The sequence below is a fragment of the Bos grunniens genome, chromosome 3, assembly GCF_055505025.1.
Source record: "Bos grunniens cultivar Pamir isolate PY7600 chromosome 3, Bosgru_T2T1.0, whole genome shotgun sequence".
In the NCBI taxonomy this organism is placed as follows: domain Eukaryota; kingdom Metazoa; phylum Chordata; class Mammalia; order Artiodactyla; family Bovidae; genus Bos; species Bos grunniens.
Window position 1 is genome coordinate 3738286 of NC_141167.1, and position 22131 is coordinate 3760416.

The following is a 22131-nucleotide window of genomic DNA, read 5'->3' on the forward strand; positions in this document are numbered from 1 at the left end:
ATAGAGGGTATACACCCTGACCTCTGCTTATTATCTAACAGAGGGTATATCCCCTGATCTCTCCTTATTGTCTAATAGAACGTGTACACCCTGACCTTTCCTTATTATCTAATACAGGGTATATACCCTGACCTCTCCTTATTATCTAACAGAAGGTGTACACCCTGACCTCTCCTTATTACCCAATAGAAAGTATACACCCTGCCATCTCCTTATTATCTAATAGGAGGTATACTCCCTGATCTCTCTTTCTTATCTGTCTTCTCCCTCTAGAGCAAACTCTCCATGAGGGCAGGGACCCTACAGACACTTGCAGAACAATGGAAGGCTCCTGTGGACCGCGGGCCAGGGCCTGATCCGCGGCAGGGAACCCTCACTTGGGGGTGGGGCGCCCTGTGGCTCAGACCCCAGGGTCGGCGGCCCCTCTGCCCTGCCCGACCCCGGCCGCCCGAGGGCAGTGCTCCAGCACCAGGGCCCCTCCCAGAGCCGAGCAGGTGCATCTCCGGGGCAGCAGCCACAGGGCTCCGTCTGCTCGGTGGCCAAGCAGAGGATCCGGCAGCTAAAGGTTTCAACTCACCAGTGAGCACTCTCAGCCTCCCCTGGGGCTCACTCTTACCGAACTGTTTCACGGCATGCTCCTTCTTAGCTTTACTGTAGGAAGAGTTACATTCTTTTTCAGGGGAGAGACTATTTTCACTGGTTCTAGAGTCCCTTCTTCCTGACATGAAATTGCACAATGAAAATATGTATTAATTGGTAATGCTGCATATTATTGAACAAATGAAATTAAAATGCATTCCCTAGCTGAAAGTGCTTCACTTTGCTACAATTCACTAGTTAAGAATAAGCAAAAAAAAAAAAAAACTCATATTCTTAGGCAGAATGCTTTTTCGATCCTCTAGAGATTCTGGAATGGCTTTCAGATTCTGAGTATGTTCAACAAACGTGACACTCCCCCCACCCCCACCCTTCTAGTAAACTCAAGGCTTCTCTTCTCAGCAGGAACACAGAGCACCTGTGTCTCGCACACTTCCTGGGCGCCAGACACTTGCCCAAACGCTACCCGTTACAAGAGGGGGCAGTGCCAGCTGTGCCGGTTGAGGACCTGGGGTTATTAGGTCTGCGCTTGGTGAGTGGGCAGGGAAGAAAAAAAGTTCACCTATTTGTCAGTAGCTCAGTAGAGCTTAATGTCGTAAAGCCAGCAAATCTCTGATAACCAAATCTCTTAAAGACCACATAAAAGGAAATTTATGGTACAAGCTCACCAGTCAACCCAGATGCAAACACCCTGAGTTATTAGACGAGAAAAGCAGATGACATGACCGTCAGCTTAGAAAATGAAAAGAACCAATGCAACAACTCTCTATTAAGATTTGATACAGGCTAGATTGAAGACACAGCCACATAAATCAGTAAAGCTTCTATGTATATTCCAACAATGATCACCAAAAAATTAATGAGGTGAAGAAGATACCATTTCCAGAAATCTGAAAACAAAACAACTGAGCGATCCCTGACTGGTGGACACACCCAAGCACCGCACACAGGTCTCTGGAGAGGGAACCCCCCGTCTGACTTGAAAGCAGCAGGATCCAGGCGTCCCAGGAACAAAGCCTAGGCTTCACCCAAGTGCAGGCACCTCCTGACAAGTCTGCTTCATGGGAGGTGGGAATCTCTGACTCATGGAACTCAAATGACTGGAAAATGTCTCTGCAATAATAAGCAAATAAAATGGCTTTGTATTTTTTTTTGAAAAGAAAAATGACAGGGCACTGACAGTGAAACAGAAGAGTAAAACGGAAACAGAAACAGCAGACTCCAGACCCCAAAAGGCCTGCGGGGAGAGTACAGAGCAGGCAAGAAGGCACCGCCAGTCAGGGGCGACCCTGGGGCACCCGGAGAGTGACCTTGGGGACAAAGATCTTCATATCTCAAAACTCTGGGCAGACCACACAAACAGACTGGTACAGCATAAAAATCCCAGTGCATAAAAATTTAACACCTAGGCAAGTCAGAAACCAAACATAATCAGAATTAAAAACCTGAGAAGATACAAGAAACAGATACTTATTTAAAAATTGGCAACTATACAGTCCATGGAATTCTCCAGGCCATAATACTGGAGTGGGTAGCTTATCCCTTCTCCAGGGGATCTTCCCGACACAGGAATTGAACTGGGCTCTCCAACATTGCAGGCAGATTCTTTACCAACTGAGCTACCAGGGAAGCCAAAAAAAATTGGCAGATGTCCCTAATGTTAAAGGAGTTCACGCAAATTAAGAGCACTCAGACTCTGAATGCTTTCTGTCTATGAAAATCAGCAAAGGCTCAAAACAAATCCCGGAAGAAAGTATAAGGGAGAAGACTGGGACAGTGCCCACAGCAGCTGAAACCTCAGGACGTCCATACCAGCCCTCGTGCCAGGAATCACAGCTGGGAACCTGTCCCACAGAGATGGCCCGAAAGACAGAAGTTTCTGGCACAAAAATGTTCACTAACTCATTTATCAATGCCAAAGATTGACACGTACCATCTAAGTTTAATGTCTCAACGAAGAATCTCAACTACTGCATCCTTGCTACACTTACTTTAAGGTTTACAATTTAGGGAAAAGATGACTCTCAGGAACAACTACTGCTCATTCAAAGCTACTCCATGCTTCCACTGAAAGCCTCCAGCACTGCTGGGCTCCATCTGTCCCTCCGCGCCCTGGACAGACTGACACTCTTTCCCTGGTCTGTCATAACAAGGCACCACCCTCGGGCAAACCCAGGCCAGGCTTGTCTGCTTCAGCTCCAGCTTTCAGAATGACCCCTAGGGACAATTTCTGCTCTTGTTTTAAACACTGTTTTAGACAGCCCGTAAAATAAACACCACCTGTCTAAGTGCAGGATGCTCTCCATGTCCACCCTATATCAGGACGAAACTAGCCTACCCATTCAGAAGAGTCAGAGAGACACGGAAGCCTAACAAATACTTCTAGAAAAATAACACTGAATCATATCTTTTAGATCAGAACATAGGTCTCCAGCAAAGAGGCGTCCTCTGTCCCTGGTGTCGTGAACTCACACACCTGTGCAGGTGCACACACGTGTGTGTGGGCGTGAAAGCCACATATCTGCATCATTTTTGCATGGTCTCTGTTCATGCCCTCCAAAGGCAAACCTGCTTTCTATCCACAGAAGCTTTTCCCTAGTGGATGCTGCAGTTAAGGCCAAGAGTCTAACACTTTCAGATACATTATGTGATACACTGTGCAGTACCTTCCACGGAATTCTTGGATCGCCGCTTTGACGTCTTTGTTGTCACTGATCTGGATGCTCTGGTGGGAATTTCAGTCTTTAAAAAAAAAAATGAAAAAAAATTAACTGATGCCCCACATAGCAACATCACGCATATGCATCATGAGCAGATTTATTATTCAAGCGCAAGGAAAGAGCCAATAGGAAACAGGACAACACCCAGATGCTCCGAGAGGGGAGCTGAAGGCAGTCAGGGCAGCAGGGCCTGAGCGTGGGGGTCAGAAGGAAGCTGAAACCTCCTTCACCCTAAGGCAGAATTCCACATTTTTTGTATAGCCCTAAAAAGGTCAGCCACTGACCATCCCTTGAGAATCACTGTCTTATCAGCTGAGTTTATGAGGACTCGACCTCTTTTGATACAAGCTTGAGTACTTCAGTGCGCTTATGAACAACTCTGAGAGTGCAAACCTACTCGATGTTGTCTAAACAGAGCAATAAACCACAGGAGATACCACAGGCCGACCCTCCGGCCGCTCGTGCAGTTCCCCGCCCAACCCCTCTCTCAAGCCACCATGTGGAGCCCTAACCAGCCCCACAGCGTCCACTCCAAGCCTGTCCATCTTCCCTGTGGCTGCCCAGATACACTTATCGAGCTGCAGTTTGGATGATGAAGTAAGGGGGAGTCTAAACACCCCCAGGAGGGCACGGCCTGGACTGTACCCCATCTACGGGGAGCACAGTACAGGGTCCCCCCAGGCCAAGCGCAGCAGGACGGGCCCCTTGAGCCAGCCCTCTGTCCCCATCTGCCTGGTGACTTAATCCCCCAACACCGACCTGAAGAGCCACCCCACCCACTCCCATGCCATGACCCGGCCCCTCTGCACGACACCCGTCACACCTATCAAACAAAGGTTCAAGGAGGCCCTGGAGTCTGCCCCAGAAACCCAGAGGATGCACAGCCCCATCTACTTCACAGGCAGGAAACCACCACCACCGTTCCTCTTACAACTGAACCAACGTGGGCTCCCACGCCTGAGGCCCCGGGCACCGAGAAGGACCACGCACAGCACGTCCTGTCTCAGCACAGCTACGGGTTTACATCTCTTAAAGTTATTTTTCAAATTTTACCTCTGTTTCGGCTTTGGGGTCTTTAAAAGATCCATCTGATAACTTTTTAGACATCTCTCCTGAGCTTGATAACTGTAAAAAAAAAAAATTCAAATTGTAGAATTACTCAAGACCATAACATCTAAAAAAGCATCGAGACACTTTCTCTAAGGCTGACAGACAGCAAGACAAACTGCTCACACAGGAGTACCACGTCGTGCCCCAGCCCAACCCCCAGCCCCAACCCCCAGCAGCGGCGGGTCAGCCAGGACCCCCACCAGGGGCGGCCGGAAGGCCACGGGTGTCAGAGGCAGGGCCCAGGGGTTGGGGGGGGGGCGGTGGTGGAAACAGCAGGGAGCAGCGTCTTCCCCACAGTCCCTCCAACAGGCCAAGCTTCCCGCAAACATTTCAGGGACACACAGGGGATCTGGAGCGGAAAGGAGCTCCGACACCCAGAGCAACATTGCCCTGGTCCCAGCTTCCGAGAGGAAACCACTCTCACTTCCCACCAGAGCAAAGGCTTCAGACTCTGCAACAGGAATGCACTCTCAAGACAAACATGATGTGAAACCTGTAAGAGGTTAAATCAACACCTTAGGAAGCCTGGCGCTTAAGTCAACTCTCTGACACATGTCAACATAAGGAGAAGGGACACAGTTGCTGAGATTTTCCTCCATGAAAAGCGATGGGAGCCTGTTCAATATTTCAACAATTCAGTGTCCTCGCGACTTCATTATGAAGTGGCAGACTGCATCTGAAGCAGTTCCTGTGTGGGCCGGGCTCCGTGCCCAGGTCCCCCGCCCACAGCACACAGCTGCCCACAGACACGCAAGGAGGGAGCAGCCCTACATGGCCACTCCGACCTCACACCTCCACCGCCACACAGGGACACACTTGGGGGTTCACAGGCTAAGAACATCTCACAAGCGTCTCTTCTACATCAAGAGATCCGATCAGACCACCCGGCAGGACCCGGGTGAGAGCCGTCTCCTCCTCCCAGAGCTGCCCTCACAGAAGCCTCGGAGCTCGGGCCTCTGGGGGGCTCCCGGGGGAGAGCGCAGCCTGCCCCCCGCTAAAACCCTGCTCCACAGAGGAGCCCCAGATGGACACAGAGGAGCCGGGCCAGCAGGATCACCAAGACAGGTCTGTGCACACCCACTCAGGCCAAGCATGACCAGCTGGGAGCAGGATCGGTCCCATCACCCTGTCTCAGATGCCTACTCAGTGCAGCACAGCCCGGGTGTCCACCCATAGCAGCAAGCACACCACCAGGAACCCCGGGACACATCACAGGGGGGACCCTGGGTCTGAAGGCCTGGATGGCAGAGAAGGTGCCCAGGCAGGACACAGCAAAATGCACGAGAATGTCTGAGCACCACAAAAACCCAGGTCAGAGGAAAAGACTTTCCTTAGACTCCCTTTAGAAGGCAATGGCACCCCACTCCAGTGTTCTTGCCTGGAGAATCCCAGGGACGGGGGAGCCTGGTGGCTGCCGTCTATGGGGTCACACAGAGTCGGACACGACTGAAGTGGCTTAGCAGACCCCATTTAAACAGAGGCAAAAATGGGGGGGTGGGGGGCGGGGGCGAGGGGTGTCTCAGTTTTTACAACACATACAGCATGGAGAGCTACCTCATGGTGAGGACTTCTGGATGCTCCTGGGGGACCCCAAGGTTCCAGGCAGCACACTAACATTACCAACAGAACCACCAAAAAGACCAGCTTCCAGGCCTGGCGCTGGGCTGGTCCTAGGGGCCCGCTCACCTCCCAGAGCCACACCCCTGGGATGCCAAGTCACAAAACCAGATGGCCATCGCAGCAGGACAGAGGGGGGCTCAGCCTGGCCCCTTGCCACCTGCCACCCCCTAGGGTGGAACTTAAAGTGGTCCAGACCTCAGCTTCCTCCTTCCCAGTGGCTGGAGAATTTCCAGGGCCTTGCCAGGACACTTTACAGTTATGCGACATCCCCCAAGAACCAGAGTCCACGATGCCAGCCCTGACAGGAGGCTTACCCTATCTACAGAGTCTCCAAAATAACCTGAACATCTAGGGAAACAACAACAAAAACCACTGCCTGAAACCAAACCAATTTGCTGGAAAATCCTAAATTTACCTGAGAACTTGAATTGAGCAGGAATTCAGTAAGCTGCGGTCTCGCTGTACTGACCTGGCTAATGCCTCAGAGACTTAGAAAGCGGCCCTCACCCTGAATGCAGGCGGCCAGGCCCACAGCCCAGGGAGAGCCCCCCCACACAGAGGGCAGCCTAGGAACCGCTCACAAGGTCGCGGGGTCCGCTCTCCCAAGGAAAACACCCCGACACGCGTGCACGTGGCAGACAGCACCCTCGGGTTCTGCAAGGACTCCGGGTTGGCCTGATTTTAGGGGGGTGACATAAGAAATGCGGTTTCCCCGAGGAGCCCGCGCCCTGTGCGGGCGGCCGGCGGAGCACCCCGGGGCCCGCACCTTCTTCTCGGGCCGGTCAAGCTCGCGGTTCCGCTCGGGCTCGGGGTCCCTGCAGAGCTCCCCGTTGCGCAGCCGCCGGCGCTCCCGCTCCCGCTCCTTGCCGCGCTCCTTCTCCTTCCCGCGCTCCTTCTCCTTCCCGCCCTCGCTCCGGCGCTCCGCGTCCTTGTCGCGCTCCCGGGGGCCGCGGTCCCTCTCCCTGTCCTGCCGCGCCCGGTTCTTGGCGCGCTCACGGTCCCCTTCGCGGTGCTTGTCTCGCTCCGGCTCTTTATGTCTGTCCCGCTCATTCTCCTTGGCCTTGTCCTTGTCCCTTTCCTTCTCTCGGGGTTTGCTTTCTTCCTTTAAGTCCTCTTTCTGTTTCTGATCTCTGCTTGTACTTCTCTCGTTTAGTTCAGAATTTCCTCTATCCTGGAAAATAAAAAGCCAAGTAACAGCATCACTTACAAATTATCTACCTGAACCACAAAAGGCCCCGCTCTTTTACACACACGTAACCTGCATTCACCTCTTTGTCTTTCTGGACCCTGGACTCGTCTTCCCTCACGTTCTTATTATCCAGTTCCTGCGGTTTGGACGTCAGTGAGGGCCGTCCTTTCGTGTCCCCCTTCTCTCCGGCCAACACCCTCTTCACCGCGTCGTCACTGGAGAGCTGGTCCCAACGGGAGGAGAGAAAACGCAAGGTTGCGATGAAATCAGTACACTTAATACACAAGCGTCAGCAAAGACTGCTCATCAAACGGACTCTCTGTCTCCTAAAGGAAATGAATTTTATCACAGACAATGTACAGCATTGCCTAGAACTGTCCCCTCCAGCATTTCCAGTCCTTAACACCAGAGTCCACTCAAGCCAAGCGAACCCCACTTCCCTCCACCCAAGCTGCCAAGTGTGGCCGTGTGTGCTGTCAAGGACGTAGAGCTGCCCCACACCTCTCACAGAGCCAGAGAGGCCGGCCTAAGGAACGATCTCACTGGAGCCCCGTCAGATGCCAAAATCCCCTAGGCAGTCAGCGCCCCAGACTGCCTGCCCCCGGAGTCCTGGACACCTCGGTCAGGCTTCCCCCTTGCCCACACACTTCCTCTTTCCGCAAGCCTGTGCCGAGTGCCCGTCGCACGCCGGGAACTAGACCAAGGGCCAAGGCCACGCTGCGCACCAGCAAGACGGCCAAACACAACCACCAAGACGGTGCAGTGTGCCAGGGGACCATGACGGGGACCCCGGGAGGAGCAGCCGACCCCACAGGCTGCGGGGAAGGCATCTCGGCCCTGAAAAACCGGCAGCGTGAGCGAGGGAGCGGGCAGGGCAGGAGACCTGGGGGCAGGCACCAGGGGGCGCTGAGAGCCGAGGACCCGAGGGGCGGGGCTTCGCGAGGCGCCCGGGGCGGGGGCAGAGGATTCAGCAGAATCACTTGTCAGATCTCTTCTGGAAAGGGAGCGTGGAGCAGGATCTGGGGCAGCTGAGTCGCCAAGCCTTGGACCCACCGGGCGGGGTTCTCCTGCGGCCCCAGTAGCCAGTCTGACCCCACTCCCCACTCCCTGCCTGCCGTGTGGGCTGGAGCCCGCCTCTCCCACCACGGCAGCGGAAGGCGAGCCCCCGGCCTCCAGCCCATCACTTCCATCAAGGGCTGTGTTTGCCACGCCCCTGACAAAGGTCCAGCTCTGCTCCACTGGGGGCTACTCAGATCCCAGGAAGGAGGAGAGTCCCGGGGAAGATATCCTCCAACGGCCCCAGAGGGATGGCAAGGCCAGAGAGGCCCGGATTCCAGCCGGTGGTGAGGACCCCAGGAAATCCGGCCCCGTCACGAGCGCATGGGGGGAGTGGGGGGGTTTCTCGGAAGGCAGCAGAGCTCTACATACACTCCTGCGGGGAGAGGGAGGGGGGGACGGGAAGCGGGAAGGGGGCTGGAAAGGCCCGCAGAGAACAGGGACACCCTGTAAACCTCACAGACGGAGAGAAACAGCTCCTCCAGCCACTCCGGCCACCCGAGCTGGAAACAGTTACGGGCCCTGAAAGGGGGCCCAAGAGGAGAAGCAGCGCCGGGCTTCAGAGGCTGGGCGCGCAGCCTCCAGCCATGTGCCCCAGGCAGGGCACCCAAGGTGCCCCCACTGCACACCGACAGCTCGGGAAACCTGCACCCGGCACTCGCTCCTCTGTTCACTGCAGAGCTTTACACCATGGCTGATAACTCCCAGGTTCCAGGAGAAGGGGGATCGGACTGCGAGGACAGGGCTAAAGCCCACTCCTCCAATGCTGCCCACTGCCCGGGGTGGCCCGCCTGGTCACCCTCCCAGGCGTGTCACCCTCCCGGGTGTGCACAGCTCCCAGCTCTGGGGCAGGTGGCACTACCTTGCTGAGACAGCACTTTCCAATTCTCTGCAGCAGCTCGTTAGTCCTCTCGGGCTCATGCCCTGCCACAATCCGAGTTGGTTTCGCGGACAGCGGCTCTCCAGAGACAATGACCACCACGTCTATGGCCTTCTGCAGGAAGCTAATTTTTGCATCTTTATCCTGAAAGATATCCATTTGAAACACAGATATTAAAATATTTGAAAAAGAGCTTGCACTATCCTGAGCATGTTCAACAGGCCCAGTTTCCTGTTTGGACAAAAAGCTATTTTTAGGTGTTTCAGATTTAGAAATCCTGACTCTTTATGCCCACTACCACCAAATAAAAGTTTGGTGATGGGCTAGCACCCACCTCCGGAACACTAGCTGTGTTTCTGAAGGCTGACACAGCGTGCCATGCAGCTGCTGGAGGAAGCTGAGCTGAGGAGAGTGCTAGGTGCTCCCAGAGCCACCAGCCTCCTGCTCCAGCCCCAGAGCACAGCTTCTGAAGTCCCCAGGGAGAGCGCCTCCCACCTACCTTGACATTGTCGGACTTCATCTCCACGTCCGTGTAGAGGCCCTTCATGAAGCCAGTCATCCTGATCACCTTCAAAAGAAAAGGCAAGGCCACGGTCAGCACCCCAGGACAGCCCGGGGCTCAGCCGCGCCCACCGCCCCACACTGAGGGCCCCGGGCTCTGTCCACACCCAGCTGTCCTCCATCTGCTGATATGACACACATTCCAGCGTCTGCCACATGCGGGGGCCTCGTCCTAGGCAGAGTCTGCCTGATCCTCATGGAAGTCAATCTGGCTGCGAGAACAGGTAAATACGATGGACCTGCAGGGCACTAAGTGGGCACAGGATCTCCCCTGATCCAAGTGCAGGATGTCTGGGAACACTTCCCGGAGCAAAGCCTATCCAAGCTGAGACCAGAGAAGAACTGGGGGAGCATGTGCCAGGCCAGAGAAACAGTCCCACAAGGTCCGGGGCCAAGCGGGTCCGTTCAAGGGGCAGATGGCCTTTGACAGGAGGGGCCTAAGGCCAGGGAGCCAGCAGGGGCCTGACCCAGGTGGCCTTCAAAGCCATTAGGAAATACAGACTCAGCCTCAGGACCACATGGAGGCCCCGAGAGGTCCAAAAGCAGAAACAGGCATCTTTTAAGGGTCGCTCAGAGCAGTGGAAAGCAAGGATCTGGGGAAGAAAGGGGACTTGCTGGCCTGGGTTTCTCCGCACCACTGCATCAATCGCTTCCTGGGACCCTGCAGGGGGGACTGGGTGGTCTGTTGCCACATCACCTTTTTTTGCTCCCCTCACCACTCCCTCTCCCCGGTCAACCTGGACCTCCCAGCTACCCCTCAGGTTTGGTGATGCTTTCTGCCCCTCCCCACCCCCAGACACACCAGGGTCCTCTCAGACCACTGGTTCTCCTGTGGCAGGTCACTATAAAGTCAATGCAATGGGTAGCAGTAAGCCTATTTTTAAAAAATAAAACCGATCGGAAAATATCAGACTGCATTCGTATGTGGTAAGGGTGAATATGCCTATAAGTGTGTGTCCTGGTGGATATAAAGAGTACTTATCACCATAAGACATGCTTTAAAAGAAAAGAACAGACAGTGGCACACTAATACCAAGTTCCTTCTTTAAGACCAAGCTGCAACTGGCTAGCTATACTTCTCAAACTGCTCAACAGCTATGCTGTTATTTCCCCTATAAGACAGGTTGAACATTACGAGTTGTTATTCGGTCATTAAGTTGTGCCCGACTCTGCAACCCCCACGACTGCAGCACGCCAGGCTTTCCCGTATCAAACGGAATATTAAGAGCATCTAATATGCCTAGAATTTCTTCATTTTGCTCCTTTTGAAGTTTTTCTAGTGTGCTGACAGTATAAACTTGTGAGCAATCATTTCCAGCAACAAGAGGCATTAATTTCACAGGATCAATGCTTCAAGTTATGAAAGATACGGAGTTAGCTTAGCAGTAACTAAAACTCTAAAATATGGCGATTTGAACACTATACTCAGGGGTAGTAAAGAATTTTGCTAAGAGAATCGCCATGTATTATTTGAAAACGCTTTCCATATGTCAGTTGTTCTAACATCTTTATCAAATAAGTGGCAATTAACATACTTATCTTTACACAGGTAGAGAAATTACTTTTGACCTTCAGTTCAGTTCAGTCAGTTGTGTCTGACTCTTTTCTACCCCATGAATCGCAGCACGCCAGGCCTCCCCGTCCATCACCAACTCCCAGAATTCACCCAAACTCTTATCCATCAAGTCGGTGATGCCATCTAGCCGTCTCATCCTCTGTTGTCCCCTTCTCCTCCTGCCCCCAATCCCTCCCAGCATCAGAGTCTTTTCCAATGAGTCAACTCTTCGCATGAGGTGGCCAAAGTATTGGAGTTTCAGCTTTAGCATCAGTCCTTCCAAAGAACACCTAGGACTGATCTTTAGAATGGACTGGTTGGATCTCCTTGCAGTCCAAGGGACTCTCAAGAGTCTTCTCCAACACCACAGTTCAAAAGCATCAATTCTTTGGTGCTCAGCTTTCTTCACAGTCCAACTTTTGACCTTAGATTAGCAAAAAAGCAGACCAGTGGATCCCAATGGAGAACACTGAACTCCTTCCCCACAGTCTAGCTACCTGGCAACGGAGTCGATTCCTGCCTGAACTCTCCTCCCCTCTCCAACCTTGCAGGAGGTGGGGACAGCAGCCACCATGATAATCCCACACCAGGACCCACAGAAAGATGTAGCCCCCCCAGCCTCTTTCCTGGCTTTCTGGTTTCAGTGAGCAAACAGGACTAACACAGAAAATTGAAGTGTCCGGCTGGGACAGCAACCGGTGCAGTCAGCCACTCACCTCCTGGCTAAGTGACTGGATCCCTCCTGGGTCAGAGGACACCACCTGCCCATTTCACAGGAAGAGGTGAGGCCACTCAAGGCCTGGCTCCCCCTAGAGGCTCCCTATACAGCCCTGTCCCACCAGGCTCTCCACACAGCCTTGTCCCTTCCCAGACACTGTCCAGGGCGGTCTAGGTGCTGCACTAGCTTAGGAGGAGAACAAGGAGGCCAGTCAAGACAGCCCTGGGGATGTGGGTCAGTTTTGAGAGTTTTAAGCACAGCTTATAGGCACAGAGAGGTCCATATCATAAGCTAAGAGAGCAAAGACAAGTAAAGCATGTTTGTGGAAGAGTAAGATGCTGAACCTGTTGGAAGGATCGAGAAGTGAAGTTTAAGGACCAACATGGGCAAGAATAGGAGCCCGGGACACCTGCAAGGTGAACCTGATTCCTGAAACCCAGAGAGCATGCCTGGGTTCCCAAGGGCAACCCCACACTCGGGCGCACCATGGAAATGGGCGCTGGCACTGGAGTCACAGGAGCCGTGACTGACTCCATTCAGCAGTGACGTTTGCTGTGCACCTTCTGTGTACCGTGCCCGGGATGTGCCAACAAACAAGTCTCCATCACTCAGGAACCCTCCACCAGCGGGCAAGAGAGTGAGACAACTAATCTCAAGGCATGCTCTGCCATCGATCAGCAAATACAGCCCTGCTCTTTTATAGTTACATCCTTCCAGGTCCCCCAACAACCACCTTCAATAAGTCCACCCACAGGCATTGATTAAACATCCAATATGGGGAAGAGCTGACTCATTGGAAAAGACCCTGATGCTGGGAGGGATTGGGGGCAGGAGAAGGGGACAACAGAGGATGAGATGGTTGGATGGCATCACTGACTCAATGGACATGAGTTTGACCAAGCTCCGGGAGATGGTGAAGGACAGGGAAGCCTGGCGGTGCTGCATGCAGTCCATGGGGTTGCGAAGAGTCGGTCAGGACTTAGCGACGGAACAACAATGGGGTGACCACAGCAGGAGCAGGTGGAGGGAATCTTGGGTGGGGCGCTAAGAAAAAAATAATGTCCTTCTGCTGGGATTTGTAAACACTCTCCATCTGCCAGACGCTGCAAGGGAAAAAGAGTCTCAGAAACAGCCCTACCGGGCTGAGTGGAAGATCTGCTCTAAGAAGAGTAGGGCAGGACGGAAGACATAAGAATGCTCCCCAAGAGCCGGGACACTCCCGGGAAAGGTAGCCCAGGGGATCATCCGTCCCGCCGAGGCCGGGCTCCTCCAGAAGGGTCAGCGCTCGGCGACGCGAGGTCCGATCCCGACGCCAGCTTTGGTCCGAACCCCCCAGCCCCCGCCCCCCGCCCCAACACCGACCGCCGATCCGCATCCCGGAACCCGGGCCCCGACCCCCAGACCTGCACCCTAGCCCGCACCCCGACACCCCACATGGGCCCCGACCCCCGGACCTGCACCCTAGCCCGCACCCGGTCCGCGCACGGGGACCCGGCCCAGACCGCAGTTCCGATCCCGGCCCGGCGCTCACCTCCGTGATGATGTCGTGCAGGTAGCGGAACGGTGGCTTGTTCAGCAGCTTCTCGGTCAGCGGCGGCCTCCGGATCACCTTGCCCAGAGCCTCCTGCGTCCGCTTCACCACCGCCGCGTTCATGGCCGCGCCCCGCCGGCCGCAGAGCCTAAGCCCGGCTCCCGGGCCGCCGCCGGCCCCGCCGCCGCCGCCGCTGCCCTCTCCGGCCTCGACGCGCCGCTCGGGTTCCCATCCCACAGTGCACCGGAGTCCGCCCAGGCGCGTGCGCCGGGCCGCGGCCCTCGGTCGCCAGGGGTGGCGCGACCTTAGCAACGGACGCGCCGCGGGGCCCCGCCCCCTGCTCGGCTGCGCGCGCATGCGGAGGCGCCGACGTGGGTGGGGCTGCGTGCCCGCGGAGTGACGGCGCCCAGGCCCGCCCCTCCAAGCCCCAGCTCAAGGAAGAAGCTTCTCCGCGCGCGACTGAGGAAACCGCCGGAGGACTGGGCGACGGCCACAGCACTTCCGGATTCCCGGTGCCTTTTTCTCAGGTTTAAGGCGAACTGGACTGAGTGCTCTCGAAAAACATGCCCTTTCCTGTATGCTACTTAATACGGCTTCCTGAGCGAGTACTAATGTCTCTGCTAGCCGCCGAGACATTACTTTGCCAACAAAGGTCCGTCGACTCAAAGCTATGGTTTTTCCAGTATTCATGTATGGATGTGAGAGTTGGACTCCAAAGAAAGCTGAGCGCGGAAGAATCGATGCTTTTGAACTGTGGTGTTGGGAAAAGACTCTTAAGAGTCCCTTGGACTGCAAGGAGATCAAACCAGTCCATCTTGAAGGAAATCAGTCCTGAATATTCATTGGAAGGACTGATGCTGAAGCTGAAATTCCAATATTTTGGCCACCTGATATGAAGATCTGACTCATTTGAAAAGATCCTGGTTCTGGGAAAGATTGAAGGCAGGAGGAGAAAGGTATGACAGGGTGAGATGGTTGGATGGCATCACTGACCCAATGGACATGATTTTGAGTAAGGTCTGGGAGTTGGTGATGGACAGGGAGGCCTGGCATGCTGCAGTCCATGGGGTCGCAAAAAGTCGGACACGGCTGAGCGACTGTAATGAACTGAGTGAGTAACTCCTTTTCTCTGAGTCTCTGTTTCTATAAAGCAGGAGAATCTGTGCCAGCCTACCTACCTCCCAGGGAGGTGAGGACCAAACGATGTGCCAGGGCTCTGTAATCAGCACAAAGCTACACCCTTGTTCTACCCGGTGTTCGTGGTTGTGTCCCATCTGTCTTCCGTCCACCACGCACAGGCACTCAGTAGATCCTTTCCACGCTTTGTGGTCTCTTTTTTAGTTCTTCTCTTGGATACCTTTGGGCTTCCCTGGTGGCTCAGATGGTAAAGAACACCTGCAGTGCAGGAGACCTGGGTTCAATCCCTGGGTTTGGAAGATCCCTCGAAGAGGACATGGCAACCCACTCCAGTATTCTGGCCTGTAGCATCCACATGGACAGGGAAGCCTGGCGGGCTGCAGTCCATGGGGTCACAAAGAGTCCCACACAACTGAGCGATTAAGCATGATGGATACCTTTATAGTTTTTATTTACATTCATTTTTGCCATTTTCAAAGTGCTCCATGCTTTATGTGTTCTTTGCTTATAATGTATCTACATGTGGAGTTTTTAACTTAAAATTTATATCTGATTATTATTGAGATTTAATAAAATTCACCCACTTTAAGTGTAGAGACTGATGCATTTTGGTAATTACATACAGTTATGCTACCACCACCACCACCACAATCAAGATACAGAATATTTCCAGCACCCTAACACATTTTCTCCTACTCATTTGCAGTTCATCTCCTCCCCCACGAGCCCTAGGCAACTGCAATTGTCATTATAACCATGCCCATCAAAAGATGAACGGATAAAGATGTGGTACATATACACAATGGAATATTCAGTTCAGTTCAGTTCAGTCGCTTAGTCGCGTCCAACTCTTTGTGACCGCATGAATCGCAGCACGCCAGGCCTCCCTGTCCATCACCAACTCCCGGAGTTCACTCAAACTCATGTCCATTGAGTTGGTGATGCCATCCAGCCATCTCATCCTCTGTTGTCCCCTTCTCCTCCTGCCCTCAATCCCTCCCAGCATCAGAGACTTTACTCAGCCATAAAAGGGAACACATTTGAGTCCCTTCTAATGAGGTGGATGAACCTAGAACCTATTAAACAGAGTGAAGTAAGTCAGAAAGAGAAAGATAAATATTATATTTTAGAACTAACATCCAAAAAAGATGTCCTTTTCATTATAGGGGACTGGAATGCAAAGTAGGAAGTCAAGAAACACCTGGAGTAACAGGCAGATTTGGCCTTGGAGTACAGAATGAAGCAGGGCAAAGGCTAACAGTTTTGTGAAGACAACGCACTGGTCATAGCAAACACCCTCTTCCAACAACACAAGAGAAGACTCTACACATGGACATCACCAGATAGTCAATACCAAAATAAGATTGGTTATATTCTTTGCAGCCAAAGATGAAGAAGCTCTATACAGTGAGCAAAAATGAGACTAGGAGCTGACTGTGGCTCAGATCATGAACTCCTTATTGCCAAATTCAGAATTAAATTGAAGAAAGTAGGGAAAACCACTAGACCATTCAGGTATGACCTAAATCAAATCCCTTACAATTAAACAGTGGAAATAAGAATGGATGGAGGTTCGTGACATTGTACAGGAGACAGGGATCATGACCATCCCCAAGAAAAAGAAATGCAAAAAAGCAAAATGGCTGTCTGAGGAGGCCTTACAAATAGCTGTGAAAAGAAGAGATGTGACAGGCAAAGGAGAAAAGGAAAGATATACCCATGTGAATGCAGAGTTCCTAAGAATAGCAAGGAGAGATAAGAAAGCCTTCCTCAGTGATCAGTGCAAAGAAATAGAGGAAAACAACAGAATGGGAAAGACCAGAGATCTCTTCAAGAAAATTAGAGATACCAAGGCAATATTTCACGCAAAGATGGACTCAATAAAGGACAGAAATTTTATGGACCTAACAGAAGCAGGTGATGGCACCCCACTCCAGTCCTCTTGCCTGGAAAATCCCATGGGCGGAGGAGCCTGGAAGGCTGCAGTCCATGGGGTCGCTCAGAGTCGGACACGACTGAGCGACTTCACTTTCATTTTCACCTTCATGCATTGGAGAAGGAAATGGCAACCCACTCCTGTGTTCTTGCCTGCAGAATCCCAGGGATGGGGGAGCCTGGTGGGCTGCCATCTATTGGGTTGCACAGAGTCGGACACTACTGAAGCGACTTAGCAGCAGCAGCAGCAGCAGCAGCAACAGAAGCAGAAGATATTAAGAAGAGGTGGCAAGAATACACAGAAGAACTGTACAAAAAAGATCTTCACAACCCAGATAATCATGATAGTATGATCACTCACTTAGAGCTAGACATCCTGGAATGCAAAGTCAAGTGGGCCTTAGGAAGCATCACTACGAACAAAACTAGTGGAGTTGATGGAATTCCAGTTGAGCTATTTCAAATCCTAGAAGGTGAGGCTGTGAAAGTGCTGCACTCAATATGTCAACAAATTTGGAAAACTCAGCAGTGGCCACAGGACTGGAAAAGGTCAGTTTTCATTCCAATCCCTAAGAAAGGCAATGCCGAAGAATGCTCAAACTACTGCACAATTGCACTCATCTCACACGCTAGTAAAGTAATGCTTAAAATTCCCCAAGCCAGGCTTCAACAGTATGTGAACCATGAACTTCCAGATGTTCAAGCTGGTTGTAGAAAAGGCAAAGGAACCAGAGATCAAATTGCCAACATCTGCTGGATCATGGAAAAAGCAAGAGAGTTCCAGAAAAACATCTATTTCTGCTTTACTGACTATGCCAAAGCCTTTGACTGTGTGGATCACAATAAACTGTGGAAAATTCTGAAAGAGATGGGAATACCAGACCACCTGACCCACCTCTTGAGAAATCTTTATGCAGGTCAGGAAGAAATAGTTAGAACTGGACATGGAACAGCGACTGGTTCCAATAGGGAAAGGAGTACATCAAGACTGTATATTGTCACCCTGCTTATTTAACTTATATACAGAGTACATCATGAGAAATGCTGGGCTGGATGAAGCACAAGCTGGAATCAAGATTGCCGGGAGAAATATCAATCACCTCAGATATGCAGATGACACTACCCTTATGGCAGAAAGTGAAGAAAAACTAAAGAGCCTCTTGATGAAAGTGAAAGAGGAGAGTGAAAAATTTGGTTTAAAGCTCAGCATTCAGAAAACTAAGATCATGGCATCTGGTCCCATTACTTCATGGCAAATAGATGGGGAATCAGTGGCAAACTTTATTTTGGGGGGCTCCAAAATCACTGTAGATGGTGACTGCAGCCATGAAATTAAAAGACCCTTGCTCCTTGGAAGAAAAGCTATGACCACCCTAGACAGCATATTTAAAAAGCAGAGACATTACTTTGCCAACAAAGGTCCAACTAGTCAAGCTATAGTTTTTCCAGTGGTCATGTATGGATGTGAGAGTTGGACTGTGCAGAAAGCTGAGCGCCAAAGAATTGATACTTTTGAACTGTGGTGTTGGAGAAGACTCTTGAGGGTCCCTTGGACTGCAACCAGTCCATCCTAAAGGAAATCAGTCCTGAATATTCATTGGAAGGACTGTGCTGAAGCTGAAATTCCAATACTTTGGCCACCTGATGAGAAGAAGTGACTCATTTGGCAAGACCCTGATGCTGGAAAAGATTGAAGGCCGGAGGAGAAGGGGATGACAGAGGATGAGATGGTTGGATGGCATCTCCAACTCAATGGACATGAGTTTGGGTAAACTCCGGGAGTTGGTGATGGACAGGGTGGTCTGTCATGCAGTCCATGTGGTCGCAAAGAGTCGGACATGACTGAACGACTGAACTCAACCGAATGCATATATATGGAATCTAGAAAAATGGTACCAAAGAATTTATTTGCAGGGCAGTAATGGAGGAAACAGACACAGAGAACAGACTTACGGACATGGGGCGAGGGAAGGAGAGGGTGAGATGTATGGAAAGAGTAGCATGAAAACTTACATTACCATATGTAAAATAGATAGCCAACGGAAATTTGTTGTATGGCTCAGGAAACAAACGGGCTGTGTATCAACCTAGAGGGGTAGGATGGGAAGGGAGATGGGAGGGAGGTTCAAAAGGGAGGGGATTATATGTATACCTATGGCTGATTCATGTTGAGGCTTGACAGAAAAAAAAAAATTCTGTAAAGCAATTATTCTTGAAGAAAAATAAATTTTTTGAAAAGCTCATGCCTTTTCTATTGTGTTGAGTCATCTCTGACTCTGCGACTGCCTGGACTGTAGCCCTCCCATCACCCCACCACCCGCCGGCTCTTGTGTCCATGGAATTTTCCAGGCAAGAATGGAGCAGGTTGCCGTTTCCTGTTCCAGGTGATCTTCCCTACTTATGGGTGGAACCCTAGCCTCCTGCGTCTTCTGCATTGGCAGGCAGATTCTTTACCACTGTGCCACCTGGGAAGCCCTGTCTTTTCTAGGGTCTCATATAAATAGAATCATGCAGTACATAGTCTTTTGTGTTTAATTCTTTCTCTTATAATGTTTTGAGATTCATTCGTATGTCATTCCTTTTGGCAGCTGAGTAGAATTCCATAGTACAATTTAGTTATCTGTTTACCAGTTGATGGATACTTGAGTTGCCTGTAGCTTTTTATTTTTGTGACTAATACTACTAAGACCATTCACATACAAGTCTTCACATAAACATTGTTTTAGTTTCTCTTGGATAAATACCTAGGAATAGGACTGCTGGCCTATCTGGTGTGTGTGTGTGCATGCATGTGCGCGCATGTGCATGAAGAATATGCTCAACGTTATAAAATCCTACCATCCTGGTTTTAAAGGGGCTGCACCAGTTTTCATTCCCGTCAGCAACAGATGGGCTTCCCAAGTAGGGCCAATGGTCAAGAATCTGCATGCCAGTGCAGGAGACACGAGAAATATGGATTCGATCCCTGGGTCAGGAAGGTTCCCTAGAGTAGGAAATGGCAACCCACTCCAGTATTCTTGCCTAGAAAATCCCACGGACAGAGGAGCCTGGCAGGCTACAGTCCGTGGGGTCACAGAGGGTCTGACATGACTGAGTGAACATGCACACACACACAGCAACACGTGGGATCTCAGCTGCCTCTCGCCCCTAGTGACACCTGATGCCAGTCTCTTTAATTCTAGTGATCCTAGTACGTATGTAATGTCATCTTATTATGATTTTAATTTGCGTTTATCTAGTGATTACTGATTCTGAGCACTTTTCATGTACTTATTGGACATTGATATATATCTGGTGAAGAGAGCCCAGCAAATGCCATTTAGGCATTTATTAAATAACTGCTGGGTGCTGAGTGCTATAGATGCTGGAGATTTTTACAAGTGGGCTGGCTGTTAGAGACTTTACTGAGAGGCTGAGAGAAGCCTAAGAGTCGACAGCCCATGAGGGAAGGCAATCAATAACTGCCCGTGTAGAACTACTCCACGGTCCACGGGGAAGAAAGTCCCCGGAGAACCACACTCTCAGATTTCCTCCTGAGTGGCCCTCGGTTAACCCTGCTTCCCAACTTCCAGGTCCACCCCTTGGCCAGAACGCTTCCATCCTCTGAAAGCTGCCGTATCAAATCTCCCTGTCTCCCAGGAAACCCCACTCTCTACCCTTGGAAGCTGTCGTCTTCCCTTCCATTCCCTCTCTCCCAGCAGTACATTTCCGGGAGTCTGGGTTCTTCAGGCCAAACTTTAATCCCAAAGCCTCGGCAGAGCAGTCCCCTGTGGCATCCGGCGCTTTGGTCCCTTGGGTGATGGTGTTCACTGTGAACTAAGCTCCATCCAGGGCTCCCAGATTCCAGCTGTTCTCCGGATTGTCCATACACTTGGCTTTATCACACACACATCCTCCTTCCCCAAAACAAACCTTCCTTCTTAAACAGTCCATCAAGCCCCTTAAAGAAGAATAAAATAGTTTCCCAAACCGCCTCTTCATTTGGAAGCATCCTCACCCACACTGATACTAATAATTCACACGACAGTGAAGAACAGTATTCACCCCCTTCCTTCCCCTTCCCCGCCTCGGGGGGGTCACCCCTGAAAGTCTGTTATTAAAAGGGAAGCCACTGTGAGACTGTGCGCTTCTTCTTGGCTGGGCCCTTAGTTCATGATGATTGGCCCAATACTCTGAGGTGATTAGGTCCTTAGACAAGGATGCACCCACTCCCTGCCCTCCAGGTGTTAGGGGGAGAGAGAAGGGGCATCCCTGGCACTGGGTGGCCAGGTGGAGCTCCTCTGGGGCCGCTCAAGAAGCAAAGGGCGTTGTGGAGTCTGAGAGCTGGAGCGTCCCACCCAGGCCTCTCCCCCTGTGTGCTCCCTGTGGCCAAGCTGGGAGCCCCCTCCTCTGAGCTTTGAACCCTGGCTGTGGTTGTCCTGAGCAGGGTGGGGCAAAGGGGGCACTCAGGGAGGCCTCTGACCCCAAGCACCCAGCCTTCTCAACAGACACTCCCCAGTCTCATGCCCAGAAAATCCACGCCGGGCAGAATCCTCCTCTGGGCCCTGGAGCAGGCAGGGCCGCTGTGGCCAGTTACTGACTGGTCTGAGGAGTAAGGGTGCAGGCGTGGCTGTGGAGAGCCCTCTGGCCCTCAGGGCCCACCAAGGAGCCCAGCCAGTGCCACCTGAGGGGAGTCCTGGCTCCAATTTCTCCCACAACCTGGGGACAGCAAGTGGCCTTTCAGGCTGAGGAGGCCTTATAGGGGCCCGAGGTCATAGGTCCTGCTACTTCCTGTGAGGCCACAAGAGAGGGTGTGAGATCTGAGAAGGTCTGGGACCAGGAAGCAGGCTCGCCTCACTCCACTGAGGGCCTGTCCCCGGGGAGCTGGCTGTGGAATGGACATGAGTCCCTGCGGGTCATGTCCTTAACGCTGTCCCTAGGTGAGTCCACACCCTCACCCCAAAGGCAAGCCGGCCCTGGGGTGGCAGGGCTAGCGATGCAGCTAAGGACTCCTGAACAACAACAAGAAAAGAGATCTGGAACCAGGGCCTCGGGAATAGGGCAGGGAAGAGGAAGGGGTGGGAGGCCAGCCTGGAGCCCCCAGTTCTGGGAGCTGGCTGCAGGGGTTGGGGGGGAGGTGTCTGTAACCTGAATTCCCTCTAAGCTCCTCAGAGTCATGAAAGGATTAGAGAAAAAGGCAGGAACATTTTTTTTTTTTAAGTGTCATTCATAACAAAAGATAATTGATTAAATATCAATAACTCGAGAAAATAACAGCTGAGAAAGTGTTTGAAACATAAAAGCCTGGCAGGAGATGCTTCTGAAATCAGCAATGTCTGAAAGAATGAATGAGATAGCCGTGGCCATGACTCACCCTGGGAGAGAAAGTCCACAAAGCAAGGTGGCTTCCAACCCCACCTCCCCTTGCCTGAGAGGCGAACATTCCTAGAGACAAAGGCCCACAGAGGTAGAGAGGCACGACCCCTGAGCTGCACATCCGAGAAGAGCCCAGAATGTAGGTCAGCCAGAGACAGGTACCAGGA

The 22131-nt window shown here is 51.9% G+C and overlaps 1 protein-coding gene and 1 long non-coding RNA gene across 6 annotated transcripts in view; one reads left to right on the top strand and one right to left on the bottom strand.

Moving 5' to 3' along the window:
• The window catches only part of IFT54 (intraflagellar transport 54), a 60277-nt gene extending 46498 nt beyond the window's left edge, over positions 1–13779 (bottom strand). For all 5 annotated transcript variants that reach the window (XM_086375454.1, XM_086375433.1, XM_086375463.1 and 2 more), the window contains exons 1-7: positions 13538–13779; positions 9672–9740; positions 9155–9316; positions 7316–7459; positions 6814–7218; positions 4371–4442; positions 3264–3339 (exon numbers count right to left, since the gene is read on the bottom strand). In XM_086375454.1, coding sequence (XP_086231580.1) covers positions 3264–3339; positions 4371–4442; positions 6814–7218; positions 7316–7459; positions 9155–9316; positions 9672–9740; positions 13538–13660 — 1051 coding nt within the window. In that variant the 5' untranslated portion in view covers positions 13661–13779. The remainder of the gene's footprint in view (positions 1–3263; positions 3340–4370; positions 4443–6813; positions 7219–7315; positions 7460–9154; positions 9317–9671; positions 9741–13537) is intronic.
• A 159-nt stretch (positions 13780–13938) lies between these two features.
• On the top strand, positions 13939–18852 carry LOC147374856 (uncharacterized). The gene is made up of 2 exons (XR_015154658.1): positions 13939–14648; positions 15841–18852. It is a non-coding gene; the product is annotated as an uncharacterized LOC147374856 (long non-coding RNA).
• The last annotated feature ends 3279 nt before the right edge of the window (positions 18853–22131 follow it).